The sequence below is a fragment of the Simochromis diagramma genome, unplaced genomic scaffold (genome assembly GCF_900408965.1).
Source record: "Simochromis diagramma unplaced genomic scaffold, fSimDia1.1 OVJJ01000457.1, whole genome shotgun sequence".
In the NCBI taxonomy this organism is placed as follows: Eukaryota; Metazoa; Chordata; class Actinopteri; order Cichliformes; family Cichlidae; genus Simochromis; species Simochromis diagramma.
In genome coordinates this window covers 485,188-508,682 of record NW_024387277.1, presented here as the reverse complement: position 1 = coordinate 508,682, position 23,495 = coordinate 485,188, and the positions used below count along the sequence as shown (strand labels likewise).

At 41.8% G+C, this 23,495-nt stretch overlaps 4 protein-coding genes across 5 annotated transcripts; 2 read left to right on the top strand and 2 right to left on the bottom strand.

Annotated features, from left to right (window-relative positions):
• Positions 1 to 78: 78 nt before the first annotated feature.
• On the bottom strand, positions 79 to 11,077 carry vps33b (VPS33B late endosome and lysosome associated). Of its 2 annotated transcripts, none has more exons than XM_040002861.1 (24): positions 10,965 to 11,077; positions 10,399 to 10,538; positions 9,569 to 9,649; positions 9,391 to 9,452; positions 9,256 to 9,305; positions 9,078 to 9,145; positions 8,942 to 8,987; positions 8,768 to 8,862; positions 8,011 to 8,115; positions 7,802 to 7,892; positions 7,650 to 7,727; positions 7,388 to 7,461; positions 7,218 to 7,304; positions 6,546 to 6,636; positions 6,392 to 6,466; positions 5,053 to 5,117; positions 4,925 to 4,979; positions 4,801 to 4,847; positions 1,666 to 1,798; positions 1,476 to 1,549; positions 860 to 961; positions 688 to 763; positions 454 to 573; positions 79 to 315 (listed from the first exon to the last, which is right to left on the bottom strand). In XM_040002861.1, the coding sequence occupies exons 2-24, from the start codon at positions 10,492 to 10,494 to the stop codon at positions 236 to 238; spliced, it is 1,851 nt and encodes a 616-aa protein (XP_039858795.1). In that variant the 5' UTR covers positions 10,495 to 10,538; positions 10,965 to 11,077; the 3' UTR covers positions 79 to 235. The 2 variants fall into 2 exon arrangements, with proteins under 2 accessions (XP_039858795.1, XP_039858794.1); XM_040002860.1 differs by lacking the exon at positions 10,965 to 11,077 and adding an exon at positions 10,826 to 10,938.
• Positions 10,958 to 13,783, top strand: hddc3 (HD domain containing 3). Its single transcript, XM_040002872.1, has 4 exons — positions 10,958 to 11,100; positions 12,981 to 13,036; positions 13,124 to 13,364; positions 13,556 to 13,783. The coding sequence occupies exons 1-4, from the start codon at positions 10,989 to 10,991 to the stop codon at positions 13,684 to 13,686; spliced, it is 540 nt and encodes a 179-aa protein (XP_039858806.1). The 5' UTR covers positions 10,958 to 10,988; the 3' UTR covers positions 13,687 to 13,783.
• Positions 13,784 to 14,552: 769 nt separating this feature from the next.
• Positions 14,553 to 20,177, top strand: mfap1 (microfibril associated protein 1). The gene is made up of 8 exons (XM_040002871.1): positions 14,553 to 14,759; positions 16,494 to 16,710; positions 16,804 to 16,942; positions 17,032 to 17,219; positions 17,671 to 17,940; positions 18,029 to 18,188; positions 18,960 to 19,049; positions 19,631 to 20,177. The coding sequence occupies exons 1-8, from the start codon at positions 14,678 to 14,680 to the stop codon at positions 19,808 to 19,810; spliced, it is 1,326 nt and encodes a 441-aa protein (XP_039858805.1). The 5' UTR covers positions 14,553 to 14,677; the 3' UTR covers positions 19,811 to 20,177.
• Positions 20,178 to 20,188: 11 nt separating this feature from the next.
• On the bottom strand, positions 20,189 to 22,674 carry hypk (huntingtin interacting protein K). The gene is made up of 4 exons (XM_040002873.1): positions 22,470 to 22,674; positions 21,187 to 21,242; positions 21,032 to 21,083; positions 20,189 to 20,408 (listed from the first exon to the last, which is right to left on the bottom strand). Exons 1-4 carry the CDS (start codon positions 22,629 to 22,631, stop codon positions 20,313 to 20,315), a joined length of 366 nt encoding a protein of 121 aa, XP_039858807.1. The 5' UTR covers positions 22,632 to 22,674; the 3' UTR covers positions 20,189 to 20,312.
• Between the last annotated feature and the right edge of the window lie 821 nt (positions 22,675 to 23,495).

Here is a 23,495-nt window from a genome sequence, read left to right as displayed (position 1 = left end):
ACTGCAGTTAATTTTAAACTGATGAACTCACAGCAGAGCCGGGCAGCCGGTAAACGCGACTACATAGAAACCAACGAAGATGTTAAGAAACGTTTATTCACTTTACACATCTTTACAGTTCTCGCGTCACCAGAAACAGACCAGAATGAAGCATTTCTTTATCTTTAATGCCAGTGTTGGAGGAATGCATAGCGGCTCCTCAGCAGTTCTGTCCATAATGAAGTGCTGCCAGGCTTCATACGTGGTTGTCCAGCAAAGCCTCCAGGAGTCTGGAACTGTTTGTAATTGCAGTTGTAACCACAATGAATTTATAACCTGAGAGAAAAAAATAGAAACGGTTGTTATTTTCTGCTTTTCAACAATACAATAAAAAATACATCTCCCATTTCAAAAGATGTTTTTCACATTTTTTATTTTTGCCTAAGTGGCCCTACACACCATCACAATGTTTACCTTTCTCTCTGCCGAGGAACCGAAGGGCCGAAATCTCAGAGTAGGTGCATCCACCAAGAAACATGACCAGTATGATACGCTGAGTGTCGTTCTTTCCCCTTGAATCCACGCCGCTGCTCCCTGATCAGAGAAGGAGAACAGTGATCAAATCTGTTAGACGTCTGTTACAGCAGTCTCCTTTTCTGTTTTAGCATTAGCCTCAAACGGATCCATTATACCTGCCATTGAACTAACCTGTAACTGCAAATTCATGACCATTTAGCAGCCTGGTGACTTCTTCAAGCCCCGTCCAACCGTCTCGCTCCAGCACCTATGCAATACATACCGGGAATAGAATTTTATTTTAAAGTTACCATGGCTGCCCCCCCATCATATCCACAGACTGAATGTGTCCTGGTTGACTTACTTGTTCGATGAGTTTGCAGCTCAGAGGGATGTAGGCACCACTGAAGATATAAGCCATGTCTCGAGGGACACGCAGGTCATATTCTTCATCCGTCTTTGGCACCTTGATGCAAAATATGATGAGCATGTTACCATTTGACACCATCAGAAATGAAAAACAAAATGCCTTTAGGAAAAGTATGTGCTGTATTTTTTTTAAACTAAATAAAGTTAATTAAAGAGAATATATGTTACTGTTTTGTGTCATATATAGTGTTATGATTGCAGATGCTCGTTAAAAGTGTCAAACCATGAGGTCAGCCTATGTGAAAGAAGTAAACAGTGATTTTATTTTTTTACTTGTGGCTCTGTCTGATGTCACTGAGAAGACACTGCTAATATGGTCATCCCAACTTAAAACTCCAACCAATCAGAAAAAAGATTAAAAAGAGGGATGTTTTACAAGGAGAGGAGATTTTTTTTAAAAGCCTTTTTTCCAAGCAGGATGAACACAGTGCTTCACCAAGGCTCAGTACACCATAGATAAGGTTTATTTTGAACCGTGAACCATACAAAGTTGTTCTTGTAGAGTCCACAAATACAACTAACCAAAGATGTTCACCTAAACAATAATTTACCAAGTTAAGTTTTCTGCTCAAGGCTCTGAAATTGCTCTTCTTTGCCAGAGAGGAAAAGGCATCTGTCAGTTTTCCTGGAAACAAAGAAGAAGAAGAAAAGTCAAACAGCACGTGTGTCTTGATGCACAGAGCAATGCAGGGTTTCCTGTAAGTGGAGAAGGCTAAAACTGCGCTGAGAAGCCACTGTCACCTGCAGTTTTATCATTAACCAGTTTGCCCACTTTGCTCTCCATTACAGTGAGCGTCTCTCCCGGCTGCTGCTCGACCAGCAGCCCAAGCTGCCTCAGGTTGGAAAATGTGAGCAGGTGATCCACTCCATAGCTCTGATGAGGTCAGACAGAGAAAAATGTCAGGCATTGGACCCATGGCTCTTTATCAAAATGAGCACACACTTAACAAGCCAAGGCTGGCAGCAAAGAGCAATCTGCCACTACAGGCTGCCTGATCAGATCTGTGACAACAGCCTGTGATGTCCCCAAACAGCTGGACGCTGCACGTTCTCCAAAGCATTACTTTTCTTATGGACTCAAATAAGTTTTGCTGGAAAACTGAATATGGAACAAGCAAAGCTTAATACTAAACAATATATATATATTAGCTGTATAATACCAGTAGGCCAGCTCTAATAGTAATTTGGTATGGCTTCGCGGGCCAAATGTAATTAGGCTGCGGGCCAAATTTGGCCCGCGGGCCAGAGTTTGACACCTATGCTCTAAGAGGAGGAAATGATCTTTGTTCAGCTACAGACTGATTTACATTTCATGCTCCAGTGTAGGGATAGGCTGTATTATTATTTTCCCCACGGGGCCAGACTGTTAAATTAAGTGAAAGCTCACAACGAATAAATGAAAAATTTAGTGATGATTTATGCTGAACTCAGATTCTTTTACAATCAGATATTTGTGAGCCTACAAGTCCCGAGTCTTTGTTTAAAAAATACATTTCATTGTCATCTCAGGTTACAAAGATACAAACACGCTTTACATTACAGGTATGTAAGTTTTACTGCATTATTCTGCTCGTATGGGGTCGACATCACTCGGTGAAGAATACGCCCTACATGAAGTACAGGACCACCTGCACACCACATCTTACAGGAGCTTTACAAACATCCCATCATACACCCACAGGTTATAATGGGCTGCACGGCTCATCCAGGTCAGGTGCTGCTGTCCAATGAGAGGTCCTGGCTCACAACCTAGTTCATTATTGGGACTGAGGTCGGGGCCCACAGCAACCTCAAGTAGGAACAGAAAAGGGCCATACTCAAAATGTTCCTACAAAACTGGATTCACAGAACAGTCCCAAAATCGGGACGCATTAAAACGTTCCTTTAGGAGAAAAGACCCCATAGCATTATTATTATTATCTGTCTGAGCCAGCACAGTGCAGTCGGGCAGGCAGCGCTCTCCTGTCATAAGCAAACCCCAGAATGGTCCAGCACACTGTCAGAGAGAGAAGCGTGTAGCTCCAGAGTCCAGTGGCGTTTACACCACTTTGTCCACTGATGTTTCCTCAGCAAGACTCTCAAATTCACTGAGTGTCTCGTTCTCTCACAGAGCTGAAGTAAAGCCGACTGTATGTTTAGCTGCTTGGTTTTATACACCTGAGTTCAAAGGTTAACATATGTGGCCCAATACTTTTGTTCATGTAGTGTACCAGCCTATCATTTATCAGCAAATACACTGTATAATAGTTAAATACAAAAATAATAAATCATTTGAGAAAGCAGCCGCTCTTTCCAAGACAATCATTGACACAATGCTGCATTTGATGAAATGTGAAGGTTGTTTTGTTTGAAGACATTACAGGGTGACTGAGATGGTTACAGGCATATTTGAGCTGCACAAAACACGCACAAAGCAAAGAAAGAAGTGTGTGTGTGTGTGTTTGCTCTTTAACAGGCAAATGTAGAAACTGTGTTATAAATGTGCAGCTGCTTTGTGTGAAGTTCTGCTGTCAGCCTGATTTTCTCCGTCTCAGATGGGTTTCTCCTCGGCGTTCTGGTCTTCCAACAAACAGATTGGACTTTTATTCACCAAGAGCTCCAAAAATGACAGATAGGAGTGTTTTCTGGCACAAATCCCTTACGGCCAGTATCAGCCTACATGCTGTTTGTATACTTGAATCTTTTTTGAGCAAACATGAACAGAAAATAGCATTAAAAAATAAAAATAAACAGCAGAAAATACCATTTCAAGCAAAGGTACAAAAATGCTGACACTAAAAGCTTTTGTACTTCTACCACCAGTGTTGGTCAAATTACTTGAAAAAAGTGATCAGTAACTAACTACTGATTACTTCCCCCAAAAGTAATCCTGTTACTTTACTGATTACTTATTTTCAAATTAGTTACTTAGTTACTTTTTAAAAACACGATTTACAACCTGAATAGGTGATAAAGCGATAGATCTTTCAGCCCAATTCTACTTTTTCTACATAATCTATCATATAAAATGTAATCAAATGAAAAAGTCTCTTTTTAAAACTTGTTTTATTAGTTTTAATCTTTAAACTTTATGCATCAAGCAAAAATTTAATTATATGCTACGGAGCCCCGCAGGGGACATGGGAGAAAAAAAAATTAAGACGGACTTTTGCGAGATCTCGCAAAAGTCCGTCTTAATTTTTTTTTCTCCCATGTCCCCTGCGGGGCTCCGTAATTTTCTGCACATTCCTGCACATAAAATAAAATATTTTTTTTTGTTTTTACACTCACTCCTTCAAATAGATGCAAGTAAAACACAGCAGAAAATAAATAAAATCAAAGACTCAGCGGTCCTGTTGCTCTATTTTCAGCAGCGGTCAGTGGAAGAATCCGCGAGTTTCTCTGTGAATTTCCCATTACGTGGCAGCTACTCGGTGCTTGCTCGGACGTTTAGGGTTTTTTCGCTGTAAAAAGAAGTTTTCTTCCCACGCACAGCGGACGCTAATGTTTTTGTCACTTTTTATGGAATCAAACTCAAAGTAAGGTCAGTACTTCCACGCTTTAAACGCTGCACGCTCATACTCTCTCCCACACTCGATATATGATCCATTGTTGATCTGCACACAGCTGTTACCACGAACGTCGCACTCGCTTACTTCATTGTCATGAGACATTCTCGCAAAAAAAAAAAAAAATCACGGTTTTAGTAACGCAGTAACGCAGCGTTCCTACGGGAAAGTAACGGTAATCTAATTACCATTTTTGCAATAGTAATCCCTTACTGTACTTGTTACTTGAAAAAAGTAATTGGATTACAGTAACGCGTTACTTGTAACGTGTACTGCCCATCTCTGTCTCCCACAACAAAAATACTCTGAGAGATTTGTTGTACCTCACCTGCAAATACTGTGCTTTCAATGAGCGGTAGTCTTTTGGCAGCAGTCCTGCAGGAAAACAGCATCACAATAGTTGTAAACAGGAAAGACAACAGTCTGTGACGAATCAGTGAAGGATGATTCACCGTTTTCTGTGATAGACAGCAGACAAAGCAGCCGCAGACTTTCTATCATGGACACCTAGAGAGGAGAAAAGAGTCATTCAGACTTTTTGGCAGTGCGCTTATTGCTGAACTCTTTTAAGAACACTCACCTGTCTGTTGATGTGCTCCTCTATGTATGAAATGCATTCACGGATTTCAAATCCTTCCAGTAACACTGGGAAAGCACAAGGAAACAAGATTTGCTGCTCCTGGGGTTAAAACACTACAAACTATTATCTTTGACAACTTTTAGTAGCGGACACACACAAAATGAACTGAACCACTTAACGTGCAGCATGGAGACAGGAGCACACACAGGAACACAGGTGTGTTTGTTTACCCATCTCTGCAGGACTTTATTCCACATCAGTGCACTTCAAGCCAGGCACTGTTGTCTCACAGTAAAAGTTTCTATGTGGAGTTTGTTCTCTTAGGTTATTCTGGCAGCTCACAGAGACGTGGCCACAGGTGTGACTGTGAGTATTAATGGTTGTCTGTCTGTGTGGTAGGCCCTGCACTGGACTAGGAATCTGTCCAGGGAGTGTGCTCTCCCTCTTGCCCTGTGACAGGATAGGCTCCGCCCTCCTGTGGCCCTAAACTGGATAAGTGTTTAAGGAAATAGATTTATGGTTGGATGGCATTCTCAAGCCTCACGTTTAAGTGCTAAAAACTACCATAAACCTAACTTAACTATGGTCCAAGTCCAAGCTGTCACTGCTTATAATCCCACTCTTAACACTGATCTTACTGTTCTTCTCCCAGTCTTGGCAAACAGGGCACACAGAAAACAATGCAGCAGTTTTAGGCATCACATCGTCACCAGTCCCCGTCGTAACCCAGGGAGATAATGTTGCTGCTTCAGTGACCTTTGCTGGGTTTATGACTGCCTGCTTGTGATGCATTTAGGGGGCATCTGTAAATTGTAGTAATAAAAAAAGATAACCCAAGTTACACCCTTTACAAATGGGATCATCTCTAGTTAATTTAAAGTACTGAAAACATGAGACTCATCGGTCAGCAAAGTCTTTGGAGAGCTTTCATGTTCTTGCACACACGTATGAAACCAACAAACATGGAGCTTGTTTTGTGCTTTAAGGCGTTAAAGTCCCTTAACCTCCTAGGACCTGGCGTCCACATATGTGGGCATCACATTTTGGGTTATTTAGACCAAAATAGTCAATTTTGCACTACAAAAGTGATATCCACTTATGAGGACATTATACTGCTAGTGTTCGATCGAAATGAATATCCTCATATGTGGCTCTCATTTTTCTTAGAAATAAAAATCAGGTAAAGAAAATATCTGGTAATTCTTTGTTTTTACATTCATCGGGTCCCAATATGCCCAAATATCAAAGAGAAATTAAAAATGCTGCTGTGGAAGAGTTCGGGTCTTAGGAGGTTAAATGAAACGTGATTGGAACAAAGAGCAGAGCGGAGGATTCTTACAGTGTTCTGTCTTCAGCAGCTCCTGAAAGTCCTGCTTTGTTTTCTTCTTCATTATCGACTCGCTGGCACCAATGTCTGGAAGAGAAAATGCTCTTCAGCAACGCAGCCGTGCAGATATGGCTCGGAGTCAGCGGTAGGATACTGTAACACTCACGCAGGCTCAGCAGTCGATGTTCCTGCTTCAACCCTTTCAGCTCCTCTGACACAAACGTCTTCATCTGCTTTATGTCCATGCCCCGACGTTTCTGTAGAGTTATTAAAGAAAACCAGACAAAAGGTGTTAGCTGTTATCCTTACTGGTCACTAATGCTTCAGCTACGTCATAATTACCCCACTGAAACACTGCAGGGTAACCTGACACTATGTAACTATGTAACTAAATGTAACTACACGTCGCATCAACGCAGCCCAACACTACTGCGAGGGGTTCAGCACCGTCAGATCATCCGGACAATTTCCAGATACTTTTTTGTTGTAGTTTTTGAGACAATAACAATTATAGCATCAAAGTGTCAAGATAAAGACTCACAAACGTCACCCCAGCAAATTCCTGGAGCGAGATCACTGAAACTACTGGAACGTACAGAGAAAGAGGAAAAACTAGAGGGACAAAAATGTTTGCTGACCTAAACAGAGAGCGCAGACGCAGGAGCATTTTATTAGTTTCTATTGGCTGGCATCGCACATAAAACACGACCACGAGGTAATAAACACGTAACGCACCAATGCAAATATAAATGCCATTTTTCAAGGTTGTGCCGTACAAAGACTCTCCAAATCGAGCCACGGGTGCAATGATTGCTAAGCAGTATCAACATTCACTCACGTCATATGCAGTCTGCAGATTCCTGGCTTTCTGACTGAGAAAACCAAAGACGTTGGAGAAATGCTCATTTCTGATTTCACTGAACACCTACGAAACATTAGACACACTTTTCTATTAGAATCACGACAATTAGCAAAGTGCAGCCGACCGCAGACTAAGACGAGCCTTACCTTATCGTGAGAGTTCAGCATCACTTTCACACTTTTGTCAGAGGCGGTAACATCAGGTCCAAACTCCACACATCCTGCACAACAGTTGGAATGATCAGACAACATATGGATATTTTTTAAAAGTAAACACCACAACCAGCGGCGTGGCTTCAAAAGAGCTAAGAATGTGAGGGCGAAACGCTCTGCTCAAGAGGTCAGAGGTGACGTGTTTCTCCCAGGCATAAAGTGAACGTGTGAGTGGATTCGATTTACTGACACCTACCACATTTGATTCTAAAGATGTCATCAACAAGTCCTTCGTAGACAACTTGTGAGCACAGAGGAGTAACAAAGTCCACATCTGCAATGATAACGACGACATTAGAACGGGAAATGCACGGCCCATCGTCCTCTGAGATCACTGCGCCTCCTCACCTCTGTCAATAAGGAAAACATTCCCAATTTCAGCCTGACGAGCTTTTTGTTCTCCCTCTTCGACCTGCTCCCTCCACGACTCGTACGCCATCTGGGATCACACAGAATTACCATCAGCAACAGACCAAAGCAGGTGACGGACAAACTGGACGTGAAAAAGTTAAACTAGTTTGTATCAGACTAGCTTCTGGTCTCTAATCTTACAGCACCTTTGAGCAGCGCCCAATCCCGTAGACCTTTGAGAATGGGCCGTACAGGGAGTACAGGAGGTGGAGAGCACTGCCAGCGGTCCTCACCCAGCGCTGGTCTCCAGCCTGGAAAAATACAGGATGCATCAGAGATTTTGTAGTTACACTTCTGATTCAACTACGGGCTTATAAATTCAGCAATGAACAGTTCAAATGTGATGATTTGTTTCACTATGATTATTAACACATTAGTAACGCTACAATGCCCAGACTTCCTTTGTGGGGTCGGCTTCAGAAATGAGGAAATTAAAGAAAGAAACGACGAAAACTCAAAACTAAAGCTCGAGGACAAAAACTGTGATGAATGTAGTCACATCTGGACAACGGTACGAGCAGCTCTGTGTTTCTCACAAAAACATGTTTGGATGTCAAGGTGTCTGTAAACCACGTGGAACAGTAAAAACACAACGAACTTCAGATTTCAGACTGAGTCTATAACGTTTTATTCAAAAGTCTAAAACTGAATCAAACACTGATGCAGAGCAACAAGTCATGCATGCATCCAACGAGCATGTGAGGCCAATATTTCTTTTATTTTCTTTGCTTTTCATCATTTAGGGGAAACAGCTAGCTCATTAGCTGCTCGTGTTTACTCATTAGTCTGTGTACTGCTGCAGAACCTCTTCACATTAACAAATGATGACTAAAACACTGACTAGAAAAGGATTTAAATGATCAGTGATCAAATGATCAATACAAGGAATTGGCCTCTACTAACCAGGAAGTTGTCTTGAAAGAATTCTGGCAGCTCCAGACTGATGATGTCATCATCAAGAGGAAGCAGGTAGAAAGGCCACTCGTCTATGGACACATCTACAGGAAAGGCAAAAACAGCTTTTACACTTCTCCTCACTCACACTCATCATTCCTGCAAAAAGAGAAAGATGCCTACCGCCAAAGATCCCCTGCTCCTCCAGCACGGCCTCACACGCATAGAACTGGTAACACAAAGAAGGGTCAGCAGGTCAGTATCAAGCACTCGAAGAATTACAAGTACAGCACGGACACAAGACAAGAAAGAGAAATACCTTCTGAGGGGTAAAGATGATCTTGTATCTTCGGGATTTTCCAGGTACCTTGTCTGTGTTCACCACATCTGCAACAAAAATGCAGATGTCACTTTGCTTCAGTTTCATCCATTTTCACCGGAAGACTTTATAATAAAACCATCAAGACAAGAGATAAATAAAAAGAATCTCCGTTTACCACATATCCATTTCACAGTTTGTATTCTTGGACGGATCAGGAAACAGAGCCTGGAAAAAGAGCAACGCCACATTGTCAGGTGGGCGCGTCAGGTGTGTGGGTACAATTCTGTAAGGTATGAAGGTGCAGGCTCACTGATCTGAGGTGCTGATAACAGGTTTGTGTTCCACTTTGTAGAGTTTGTCCACTTCATGTTGCTGAAAGAAAATGGGGGGGGGGGGACGACGACAAAAAGCTTTTAAAGACCTGCTGAAAGTGCAGTAATCCTGAAGAGATCAGAACAGGCAGGAGAGCAGCAGCTGATGCAGTTCACCTTTAGTGTTGATACATTTGCAATACGATCCAGCGGGCTCATCAAGTCTGCCTCAATGAACAGGTCCTTCTTCCCGGGCAGCTGTGACACAAGAGAACGGCTTGTAGGACAATCTGCTCTTCACAACACAAAAAGCATCACTTGTTTTGTCTTCACCGAGTTGGAAGTACATCACAAACTAATGCGTGCATGGCTTAGTCTGCACACAGCTTCTACACTTTCTCCACTGATTCTGACAATGTTCATTTTTGCCTAATTAAATGAAATTAAACTGTAAAACTGAGTCTTAAGGCAAAAGTAAACTGTAGTTTGGTGGGGACAATTTTCATGTTAAGACAGTATAGTTCAGCACATAGGAATATTTCTCAACATAAAATCTCAAGTGAATGGCTGCAACCTTAGAAATAGACATGATTCTGCAGCAGAATTCACTCCATTAGCTGGTGGGCACTTTTAAAAGCCACTGCCAGTGAAACTGCTTGTTGTTATCTCCATAAACACAATTTATAATTCTATAAAACAAACAAGAAATACAGTAGACTTCATTAAAAACATAGAAGGCCAAAGCAGTCTCTATTTTCTGACATCACTGAGGTCCTTCAACATCTACCGGACGCTGCTCAGGATGTTTGATGAGTCTGTGGTGACCAGTGCGGTCCTCTGCTGTGAGCGATACCAACAGACGTGTTGCTCGTGAATGGGTGTGCAGTCAAATGATAAAGTATAATAATAAAAAACAAAAAAAGAAGAACAGTGCCATATCCATGCTATACATGCCAGTCATATTACTGATGTGTATGTCTTCGGCAGGAGCTGTGACGTGCTCCTACCTGTTCCAGCAGGTAGATGAGCTGATCTCTGGCCAGCCTCTTGAGGATGGAGAAGTCGGGGAGCTCCGGGGAGTCTCTCCTGGCACTGTGAGCCATGCTGGACACACGACGGAGACCGGACAACACTCAGGCATCCACGACTGGCATAAACAAAGAAAATAAATAAATAACTCATATACAAATATAATGTTTAATAATGGAGATACAAAAACCAGCAGAAACATATAAGACAGAGATCTGTGCTGTGATTATCCTCCCTGCTGGCTTAGCTTCAAAGCTAAAAACACATTCATCATATAAATGCTGATATAATCGAATACGCTGACAGTACTTTGTAAAATTTTCCCTCGAAATATAAAATTAATGCCAGAAATTTGACCGTTTATGTCTTTTGAAACATAACGCTTTATCTTAAGTTAGCGGCTACCTGCTTCCGTAGCTAAATAAGTGGAATGATCCCACGACCAGTTGTTTCCCCCCGGATCATAATACCAACGGACCGCTACACTTGCTCGAAAGACGTTGAAAATTAAATAACCTAATAACGCGGTTTTTTTGTCACTGACCTGACAGGACGTGATTTTTACACCATGAACTCAGACGCAGCTTTGTTGTTAGAAACTGTTCAATTTGCCGCAGAGAAACACCGCAACCAGCGACGTAAAGATCCAGAGGGAACGCCGTATATAAATCACCCCATAGGTAGGTGTGTTTTTACGGTAGTATGATGCATTCACGGCCTGTACGTAAACCCGTGAAGTTTCTCACTCTTATCTTTAAAAGAAAAAGAAAAAAAAGTTTCTGATGTTTAACTGATACGATACCGGAAGCCGTGGAAGGAGGAGATTGAATTAAAACCCAGTTATCAAACTTAATTATGTTCATAATGGACATTATATAACAGTATCTGCTGCGGCGACACCTTGTCAACAAGGGAGTCGCCGAAAGGAGCGGTATATTAGAACTAACCAGTCAAGTTATCAGGGTTTACTCGCCTACTACAGCTATATCACTAACATTATATGTTTACCATTTTATGGCAACAAATAGTTTTGCAGAAACGATGTTTCTGCAAAACCTTTATTTACCTTTATTTGATTTGATTCTAGTGATAATACCCTGCCGTGTAATAGCGATACGTTATTTTTCGACTTTAAATTTGTATAGTGTATAGTCTCACAGGGAGGTGGAGGTCGATTGATCTGGTTTTTTGTTCAGGGGTACAAAACTAATGGCTTTTTGTGTGCGGGGGATTTAGCGGCATCTAGTGGTAATGCCGCAGATTGCAACGAACCTAATATCTCCTCCACTACTCACTGCTCCGTTTTTCTTTGCTGAGCTAATGATAGCACTTGGCAGTGCTTTTCCTGTCAGGGCTCCAGACCTCTAGAGCTGTGGGGAACTTAAAGGGACAAACTTTGAAAGGATAAAGGAACGCACCAAAAATAATACTGAAAAACATAAATTATTTTCCCTCAAATCTAATTTCCATGTATCTATTTTTATTATATTGTCTTTGCTTTTATTTATTTTTTTACCTTTTCCCCCCAAATTCGTATTTTTACATTTCTTCAGACATTCTGCTTTATTATGCAAAAGAGGAGCTAGTGATTGTTTCAAAATATCTTTTGAAACGACGGTTCAGTGGATTTGTTTATCGTGGTGTTAGCAAGGAGCACCATAGATGGGCAGCCAGTGATTAAGCTCCCTCCTTGTGTCCCTGTGTGTAAAGGAAGTTTCTGATGGTTCGTCTGCTTGTTCTGTTTGAGTTTTATTTTCCTACTTACAAATGAGACCTATGAGCTATGTTATGGTGGGGAGGTAGAGTGTACAGCCCGATCCGGCAGGGAGGTGTGGGAAGCCAGATCAGGCGCCCCCCCTTCCGGTTCTCCTCTCTGCTCACTCCTATCTTGTCCCTTTTGTCTTACTTCTCTCTATCACCTTTTCTATCCCTTTGAAGAAGTGAGGCTCCATAAATGCTAAAGAGGTAAGTATTAGTTTTTAGTTGCAATGATTAGATAGAAAAATAAACCATAGAAACCTAAACAGAAGAAAGAAGAAGAGAAATAACAATTTAACATAAACCAGTGACACACTCCAGGGCTGAATCAACCCTGGCAGGGCCTCCTTGGATGAGGGTGTCTAGTGATAATGGCCAAAACACCCGATGAATCCAAGGTCCACTACTGACGATGTGTCCCAAATTTTAATATGAAAATTTAGATCAGATCTCTAATCCCTAAACCTAACCAAGGAATTAAAAATGGCAGATTAGCGTCGGTAAAAGACCTAAAGTTGAGGCATAACGATGTGTGCTGCTGGCAAAGTTTCTGGGCTTTCCTCATAACAGCCATCCCTCAAGATTCTCTCCATTTAAAGCAATGCATTATCAGGGACTGTAACATCTAGTCCTTTTACTGAATGTAGAAACTTAAAGTGCTGGAGGAGCTCTTCAGAGAGGAAATGTCTGATTATAAATGAGTTTTCTTGTTCTATAAGTGACTTCTCTTAGCAGTCTGGAAACAGTGAAGGTTCTTGTTTACGGTCTTGTTTACTCACAGCTCTCTGTGTATGCTTTTAAGGAGTAGCGAGAATCCTCAGCCAGGAAGGGGGCGTCACAGATATCGAGGTTTTGCAGGTGAGTTATCAGTTGTTACCTGTTAGTCACAGTCACGTGCATGCATTCTCGCATCAGTAATCCTGTGTGCTTCCTCCTGCCCTGCAGGCCGCCCTGCTTCATGACACAGTCGAAGACACCGACACCACCCCCGCAGAGCTGGAAGCTAAATTTGGTGTAACTGTGGCTCGCATTGTTCAGGAGGTGACGGATGACAAGAGCCTGCCCAAGCAGGAGAGGAAGCGTCTACAGGTGGAACACGCACCTCACTGCAGCCAACAGGCCAAGCTGGTTAAACTGGCTGATAAACTGTACAACCTGAGGGATCTGAACCGCTGCACTCCTGTTGGTCAGTACGTCTCTGGACACAGTGCTGTTTCCTACAATAAATGGGATGCTGTGTAAAAAATAAATAAATAAATAAATAAAAATTAAAAATGAAGAGGATGAAATGCTTTGGAAGACTTTATTTATTTGGCAGAAGTGCAAAAGACAACATAACAAACGTTGTTCAGTTATGTTTCTGAATGTGCTTGGCAGGTTGGACAGCTGAGCGAGTGCAGGAGTATTTCCTGTGGGCCTTTGAGGTGGTGAATTGCCTGAAAGGAACCAACTTTGCTCTGGAGAAGAAGCTAGAGGAACTCTTCAAAGAGAGAGGAGTCCAGCTCTGACAGGAGGGCCACAACACAGTGGAGAATGGGCTATTTCAAATGCAAATAAAATGCTTTTTGTTTGTAAATATTCAAAATAAATCAAATTTCATGTACATTACAGTGTCCTTTAGTTTTCTGTTCTGTTTGTAATGTTTTTGCAGGCTAGTTGAATCCCCGAGTGTCTGATGTTGTGGTGTTTAGTAATAGTGAAAAAGTAAAAGATACTACTCCCCATTTGATAATTGTAGCTTGTGGACTGTGATGGTGTGTTTAAAAAAGAAAAGAAAAGAAAAGAAAAAAAAGCCTATTTAGATATAACACACATTAGGACAGCCTTACACAAAGCAAACAATTTGGCACAAAGTGTTTTTCACTATACATGTTATTGGTTATGTTTCAATCCATTGAAGAAAGCCAGGATGCTCAGTAATTTTCTTTAACAGAAAATAAATAAGCTAATATAAAACAACAAGGAGATGTAGGTCATTTGCATTTTTTCTCTTGAAGCGACCTGATAACTCTACTTCATTAAAGATGATTTAAGAGTTTTAGTGACTCCTTTACATGTTACATGTCCACATTTAAAACATGGGATTATTTGAAATTATTCTACTTTTTAACCAAGAAAACAATAAATAATTTGATTTATTCGTATAAAAAGAATGAATGCGTTTAGCTCAGCAGCCTGCAGAGGGCGATGTTACACTAAAACGTTTTAGAATATTAACATTCACTTTCACCCTTCCCTGTTTTAGAAAGTTAACTTTTCGTTTTTCGCAAACATATTTCCTGTGTAAACCAAATACTTCCTATCTTCTGTATTAAAGTGAAATGTACACAGTCACCGCTCACTGGCGGAAGAACTGTCGGAGCAAATTTACTTCCTGTCCGTTCGCCGATTGTGTCAAACTTCCGTTTGATTTGAGCGACGACGAAGAATTCGTTTTGTCAAAGTGAAATACTCATTTTTTAAATCTTTGTACGGTTGTATATCGTCGACCGGGCGGTCATGTCTAGTCGCGAAGCCCTAAACATGAAGCTTCCACCGATCCAGTCCACGGCCGGAGCCGTGCCGGTCCGGAATGAAAAAGGTGAGCTTGTGCGGTTAGCAAGCAGGGTGTTAGCTGCGTGCTAAGCTAGCTAGCTGGAGTAGCAAAGCTGATAGTAAATTTATGTACGAAGATATATGCTGGAAAAAATTGGACTGTACTTTTTTTTTTTTTACTTAATTTAATAACATTAGTGTCCTGGCTGTAACAATTTAAGAATTGACGGAACATGTTACAAAATTATCTTCGTCTACATAGCTGTAGTGTTGTAGTTGGATAACGGGTCTCAATAAACCTGATGGGATCCTGCACTACCTGCGGCCTCAGAGTGGAGTTGCATTAAAACAGAGCCACGTTTTTATTGCGGGGTGCTTCAGTTTGTGGTTTGCACGATTTACACTTCAGATTAACTCTCAGTCCACTCCGTGTTAAACGAGCCCCGTCTTTAAGCCAAAGGTTTTCATTGGCTGGTCTTCCTAAACAGAAGGTTTTTAGAGCAGGTGACATGACCCAGTTGGGGATATTTCCTCTGTGTGACATAATACAGAGTCAAGAGTAGAAAAAACTGTCCGCATCAGCGTGTTGCGAGCGGCCTGAAGCCAGTGAGGACGTATATACACAGACATCAGCACTGTCAGGCATTGCAGTTACTTAAAGACCAGTGACCCCAAAGTCGGAATCAGAATACTTTATTACTCCCCAAGGAAATTATGTGGGTTACAGTTGCTCCAAGACAGCAACAGACTAAACTAATTAAATAATACAATATGTTGCAGAGTTTACAAATGTAAGAAATAGCACTAATATATACATGTAAATACACTCAGTTTGATGTCACGTGTGCTTAAGAAAAGGTGGATTTATTTCTTACTTAGCAGAAGAAGAAAATTGTTCTGAATTAAAATTATGCTTCATGTCAGTGACGCAGAAAAACTCCAGCTTTGTGTCTTTTTCATTGTAGCTGAAGTCCGGGACAAACTGTTCCTTTTCACCTCAATACGAAACCCGTAATATTTTCTCTGAATACGAGATGATTCTGTCTTTTACGGGACAGTTGGCAACTCTAATAATTAACCTTATGAACAAAATAAAGTTCAACATCAGTAACATAGCACCCACCCAGCTGTATAGAAACTCCGTCATGCTAGCTAGCACGCAGTACGAAAAAGTCAGCATAACGAAAATAAACTCCACCTAAACTTGGTTCATATCTGACCCAGATGGACTGCAGGTCATAACTTCTTACCTGAAGTTCAGTTCACCTGACACTCTCGGACCAGCGGCCGCTTCGGGTCTCTCCTCTTGCCTCCCTTTTCCTTCATCCACCTGCTGGCCTCCACCACTTGCTAATGTTATTGAATCTGTGGAAGCTCCGCGATAGGCTCATTATTCGTTACTTCATGTGGTGGCTATCTAAATCCCAGTAACGAATAACGCGTTCCTGGTTTTGGCATAATAACTAGTTACCGTGCTCGTTACCAAAATAATAACGTAGTTACTGTAACGCGTTACTTAATAACGCGTTAGTCCCAACACTGCCTGTGAGAAAGGTATTAAATCATTATGTCGAGCAGTTTTCTGGTGATCAGTTTGTCATGTAATGATTTATTTAGCAGTAATTAATGATGATATTTATGACTTGGTCTTAGCTAAACGTTAAAATGAGAAACTGCAAAGTTGGTATTATTTGTGGTTCTGCTGAGCTGGTATTCCTAATCGGAAAACTTTACGTAGGTTCAAGTGTGATTAAGAGGATTGTGTGTCTCTGTGTGCCAGGTGAACTCTCCATGGAGAAGGTGAAGGTGAAAAGGTATGTGTCGGGTAAACGCCCTGACTACGCGCCGATGGAGTCGTCTGATGAAGAAGAAGAAGACTTCCAGTTTGTGAAGAAGGGAAAAGAAATGGAGCCAGAGGTGGAGCTGGAGGAGGAGGACGTCTCTGATCCACGTCTCAGGCGTTTGCTAAACCGTGTCTCTGAGGACGTGGAAGAGAGGTGGCGCCCAGCGTTTACAATCTGATTCAAGTTCACCAAAACGATCGTGTTGGAAAGCTGACGTGAACATGATTTGTGCCTGTTTGTCCTCAGGCTTGCAAGACACAGACAGATAGCAGAGCCTGAAGTTGTGGCTGAGAGCAGCGAAGACTCTGATGAAGGCACGTGGCACCCACAGCGAGAGGAGAGCAGTGAAGATGAAGAGGAGGAGGAAGAAGAAGTGGATGATGAGGTGCCTCAAAGCTTAAATTTGTCAGTTTTTTTTTTTTTTCTTCAGCTGTTTGTACTAAGACATGTTTCTTTTCTTCTGGTCACTTACAGGAAATCGAGAGGAGGCGAGCAATGATGCGTCAGCGAGCCTTGGATAGAAAGAATGAAGAGATGGAGGTCATGGAGGTGGAGGAAGAGGGGAAATCAGGAGACGAGTCGGAGATGGAGTCTGAATACGAGGAATACACCGACAGCGAGGACGAAGCAGAGCCGCGGCTCAAACCTGTCTTCATCCGCAAGTACGAGATGAAAGTTTGTAGAACAACGTAAATCCAAAGACCGTATTTATCAGTCGCAGACATGCGACGGTCAGTTTTCTGTGCAGAATGTTGACAGATCAAGACACACAAGAAGTGTCTGCTTGCATTACTGAAGGAACGAAAATTAACAGCATGGAGAAAACATATGAGTGAATGATGAGTCTTTTATCAAATGTGCTGTGTCTCATTTATCCAGAACAGTCATGTCATTTGGAAACATACAGTACAGTCTGGAGCTGTTCACACTCAAAAATGTGTTTGGAAAGAGCTCGAGCAGAGCCGAACATTTCTGTCAAAGTAACTCCTGAACACTTTATTCCTGTTAAAGCTGCAGTGCGCTTTGTGTTTTAGATGGAAGCAGATCACAACAACACCGGCCTGAATACCAGGCCCTCAACATTAATGAGCACATGAACTGTTTTCTCCACAGAAAAGAGAGAGTCACAGTGGCAGAGCGTGAAGCAGAGGAGCAGAGGCAGAGAGAGTTGGAGGCCGAAGCGAAGAGGCAGGCGGAGGAGCGACGGCGCTATACCCTCAAGATCGTGGAGGAAGAGGCCAAGAAGGAGTTTGAGGAGAACCGGCGCACGCTGGCTGCTCTGGACGCTCTGGACACCGATGGAGAGAACGAGGAGGAGGAATACGAAGCCTGGAAGGTCAGAGAGCTGAAGCGCATCAAAAGGGACAGAGAGGCACGAGAAGCGTAAGTAAACACCAGTTTGAGTGACTGAAAATAAATTTGTGATAAAGGAACATCCAGAGAAGAGATCATGAGTGTTGTTTGTTCTCAGCTTCGAGAAGGAGAAGTCTGAAATCGAGAGATTCCACAGCTTGACTGAGGAGGAGCGCAGGGCCGAGCTGCGCAACAACGGCAAGGTCGTCACCAACAAAGCCACCAAAGGCAAATACAAGTTCCTCCAGAAGTACTACCACAGAGGAGCCTTCTTCATGGTGAGTCACCACAGTGCTTCAGTCTAGCTGCACCATCTAACTGAGCTTCCCCCAAATGTCCCAGCTTGACCCAGGGCTTTTCTGCTGAGTTTCTCCTAAGAACCTAAAACATTTGTTACATGTAGCAAAGCAATAATACTTTAATTTCTCATTATATGACTTACCTTTGAATGAATTTCTTGATTTCCATCCCCCTTTTCTTGTATTTTTTAATCAAACTATTTGAGGAGGATCTCTTTGCACCAAATACTTTCTGTGCATTTACCTGCATGTAGTTGAGTAAAGCAGAGTTGGTTCACCTAGAAATGAATTAATTTGGATTTGTGTGCCAAAGGTCAGGTGACTGTAGTTTAGTTTAATCAACCAGAGACAGATGTTAAAATGATTTTCAGTAAAGTTGAGTACATGTTGGATATTTTGTGTATGTTATGTGCGTGCACACAGGGATGCTGAGCTTCAGTGGGCTGGTGGTACTGTCTGAAAAAAGCAGGATATATGCACCGCACACAGTGCAGGAGATGCATGTAATCCTTGTGGATGTGAACTTTAAACAAGCACCAGGCCTGTACTGTTTTGTCCTCAACAGCAAACTCTTGTATCAGTGAGCTTTTTAAAATGTCCTGACTGTTTTTTTTACACCAAAACGCTTTTATAGTCGTAACATCTCTGACCTTCTGGCTCATCCCTGGAACATTGATCCAAGCTGCAGGATATTAGCTGATGATGTCAGCGATAAGTCTAAGTGTCAGGATGTGGTTTTTTTTTTTGCAGGACGAGGAGGAGGACGTGTACAAGAGAGATTTCAGTGCACCTACTCTGGAGGATCACTTCAACAAAACCATCCTACCCAAAGTTATGCAGGTCAGTGGCGTTTGCTTTTTCCTCATCTTCATCGTAGCCTGGACTGTTTCACTGAACATTGTTATAACAGCGTTGTGTTCATATGAAAAATAAGGTTAAATGGTTTTCAGGTGTTTGTGCTGTTTCTCAGGAGATCTAGTTGGAACCTTAGAGAGGAGGATGTAAACACTTAACCATGTTTTTACATTTGTGTCTTGTTGTTCTGAAGACATTTGGACGGCTGTGTTGTGAAATTAAATGTCCTTGTGTGCTGCGGGTGTTTCAGCACTCCAGCTAGCTTGGACCTGCTTACTTGGTGCACTTGCAGATATTTATTGTTAATCTGCATCTGTTTATTTGTGCGTTTTCATAAATCAGTACTTGTTTTGAAGCTTTAATGACTAAACAGTCGTCTTTGACCTGCTGCTGCTGTTTCCACTGACTTCTTCTCACATGTGCTGACAGCTGAGAGAACCTCTTGTGCTGCACAGAGCAGTAGAGACAATAACAGTGCATCTTATTCAGGCAATAGAAAAAAAAGTTTCTTTTTCTCTTCAATCACGGGGCTCTCTGATCTTTTCTGGTTTGTGTTTCCTGCAAAGGTGAAAAACTTTGGTCGGTCTGGACGCACAAAGTACACCCACCTGGTGGACCAGGACACCACGTCGTTCGACTCTGCCTGGGCTCAAGAGAGCGCTCAGAACACCAAGTTCTTCAAGCAGAAGGCAGCAGGCGTGAGGGACGTGTTTGACCGGCCCACCGTGAAGAAGAGGAAGACTTAAGATGCACATGAGGATATGAGCAGGCCCACGGTGCAGCTGTAAAGACTTTGAGAGACTGAGCTGCAGCCTGATGGTCTGTTTTTCTGGACTGTGACGTGGAAAGAAATCAGCAGATGGACTGATTGTAAGGTGCACCATCACTGCTGGCTCCATGAAATCTACAGGAGATGCAGCTGGGGGGATTTCAGCTGTAAAACCGTCAAAAAGAGGTTTCTATGTCATTGGACGATGGCTTATGTAATTTTGTAAATTCAACATTTAGTACACACAGTCTCCCACTGACTCGTTCCTTTTTCCTCGGTGTTGTTTACTGATGTTTGATGACTATTTCAATAAAAGCAGTGTGTTTTCTTTTTTCATAAATGGACATGAAAGAAGCCAAATGTCAACTTTTATTTAAAAAACAAAAACAAAAACAACTGTCAAGATGACACCACGACAGTTTAACCACCCAGTGTGACCGATGAGCCTAAAGAAGCAGTCCAGTGTCAGTCATGTTTGTTCAGTTGGTCAGAGCCACCAGAGCTTCCACCACGTTTCCCATGTGTTCCCTCAGACTGCGCTCAGCCACGGCCCTCGAAATCTCCATCTCAGACATCTGGACACCAAAAGAAGCGTAAAGACAACTGGTTTTATAAAAACTACAGTTTGGCTCAGGACGATTCCTTCTGTAACACACTGATGTAATTTAAAACGTAGGTTTAATATTTGATAGTTTCCATTACCAACGCTCCAATCAACAAACGTGAACAGCACTGGTCCAACTGTTGAATTTTATTTTTAGATCACCAATTTACAATAATAGTCGGGACTTAATAAGGTAACATAAGTCATATGTGCACACATGTAGTGACTGTGTGAAGGAACTACGCCACTGTAGAGCCAGGCTCATACGCTGCGATCACCTGGGAAATCAAAGGAAAGGAATTCCAGTTCTAATCATTTCAAGTGAAGCTTTTAGGAATTCTGCTACTTTCAGATCGCTGAGATCTGATTTTTGTCAATTATCAATAGAAGTGTTTTTGATTCTGGTCCAAGATGCTCATTTATCATTTTCACCACAACTAAAAAACAGAATCAACTTTTTGGGTTTGGGTCACACGGCGTTAGTGTCCACATACTTTAGACCATGTAGTGAACCAGCATTTGTGTGGTTGTATAACAGCTAAATGGATAAATATGGATAAATAAATAATATAATAATTAAAAACAACAACTTACAATTAGCTCTACGTCCTCTCTCTTGATGGTGACTTTGGCCAACTCCTTTTCTCTGAAAGCAGGAATAAATAAAACATCGGGACTCTCCTGGGTCTTTTACAGTGACTGAGGCAACAAGGAGCCAACACTTCAGTTACAGATGAAGCTGCTCTTACCTCTCCTGCTTGGCTTTCTGTTCCCGTGACCTTCTGTCTCCAATCACTGACATGGCCTGTGACAGGAAACACTGTTTATAGCATTTATATGGTTTTCACCTTCCTATGTGTCAAACATGAAGAATGTCGCAACCCAGACAATCTCTGTTCTACACGTCCAAGCATTTTGTCTCACAAATTAATGATTTTTTTTAAAATAGTAAATGTTACAAGTAAATAAAGTCCTGCTCACAACTCAAAGTGTACAGTGCGTACACATTTCATGACTCAAACACCAACAGACGGTCGCACAAATGATGGGAATAATCAAGTCACGTCACCACTCATTAGGAAGCACCACAAATATTTGTGTGTGCCACACGCAATGTTTACGAATGAATATTAAAATGTGCATTTATCGAAAAGGCGTTAATTATTGGTATTTTGTCAAGAAACAAGGTTTCAAGGTGAGAAAAACTGAAGTACTTCTCTGGTCTCACTCCGTGCTGCTCTATCATATCGTGAGTTAGTGTGCAGTAGTTAATTTTTCCTTTAGGTCGAAATATAACCTGAAGGTCTTCAGGAGGCGCTGCGGTGGAGTGGGCTTGGAAAATGATGTCAGGCAGCATTTTACTATTTTCTGATGCAGGCATCAGTGAGGTAAAGCCTATTTGATTACTAGATGTGCCTCACAATGGGAGAGCAATTACTTTAAAGTTGTGATTACGTCGCTCAATCATCCAGGGAAGGAAATCCCCAAAAGGTTGAAACCTGCAGTCAGCTGAGAATGAGGAAGTTACCTGGATGAGTGACAAAACGTTTCTCCCACGTGCAGATGGACAGAATCAACTTTAGGGGATTGTGATTACGTCCCTAACGTTTGAAAGGTTTTCGTTTTTCATACCGGAGCTAATGAGAGACATTTAAAAACAGAAGCCTGACAGGACATGTGCGCTCTCTATAACGCTGCTCTTCTATGTGCAGATGCTCTGTCTCAGCTGTGAGGCTGTCGTGTCTTTTTTTTAAAAAACATATTTTACTTGTTTTAAAGAAAACCGGTGTGCGGATTTACCTGGCGAGCCACGAAGCAATTAGTTACCGAGTTTATCACTCACGTTACATAATTGCGCAAACGTTAGCTACTAGCATGAAAACAGGCAAAACTCGTGCAGATCAAGTGTGTATAAAACACAAGCTACACACCAAACACACTAGACTTGGTTCTGTGTCAGTGATGCTGTGCGGGAAACGACGGCAGCACGGACCGCATGTTTCCGGTGCTAACGTTAGCCCGCTGCTCTCACCGTTTCTAAATCAGAGCTGGAGATTTCCTTCTCCTCCGCGTAGTCTGTCACTCTCTCCAAATCAGCGGCCCCGCTGTCATGTTTCCGAGGCTTCTCTGCCGGCTTCCCGGTGCAGTTTTCCTCGGCTTCCAAGTCCAAATCGACATCTCCTTCCGCCGCCATGTTTGCTCGAGTAACGCCGGAACAAAGAGGACGGTTCCTAGAACTATCGGATGGAATACGGGGTAGTACCGGAAAGCTTTAAAAAATAAAATTCCAGCTCCCTTAAAACAAAAAGTTCTTTAAAAATAGCAATAACAAAAACTCAACAAAATTAATTAAATCATAAGATACACACAACAAAAATGAAAGTGTTCAGTTTAAAAATACTGCATGAGACTTGTTTGTGAGGAAGAACTCATTCACATTTGTCCGTAGATACTATATCTTTATTTCATGTAGTCAAATATGATTCTGCAATGTTGCTCAACCTTGTAATGGATATGTGTATACATAATTTAGGTAAGCGTTTGGTCACCATGACTATGTCTTACAGGACACCAGATTTATTTTATTGTATTTTTTTTTTTAAAGAAAAAGGAATTTGTCGTCAGTCTGATCAATATTTATGATCAGTTAGATGATCCATATATCCAAAATACAGCACAACGATTAAATCCAGTGTGGTCCCCTGTGACACTGAGCAGAGAAATGTGTTACAGTGATAACAGCACAGAGCATAAACAACAGTTTGTGGAAGGCTCCAGTAAACCAACAACAGTCAGTTGATCAGATGATCAGTCTGATGCATCAGACTGATCAGATGCATCAGACTGATCATCTGATCAGTCTGATGCATCAGAGATGCTGGGGAAGGAAATGTCTGTTTATTTTATTTTTTAAAATTCTGGATCTAAACTAATATTTAAACCTACCCACATGTTTGAGGAAGGATAGCATGACTTACTGTCTTGTTATTTTTGAGACAAAAACAAATAACCGGATTACGTGCCGTCTGTCTCCGGATAACTAAATCTCTCTGTACTC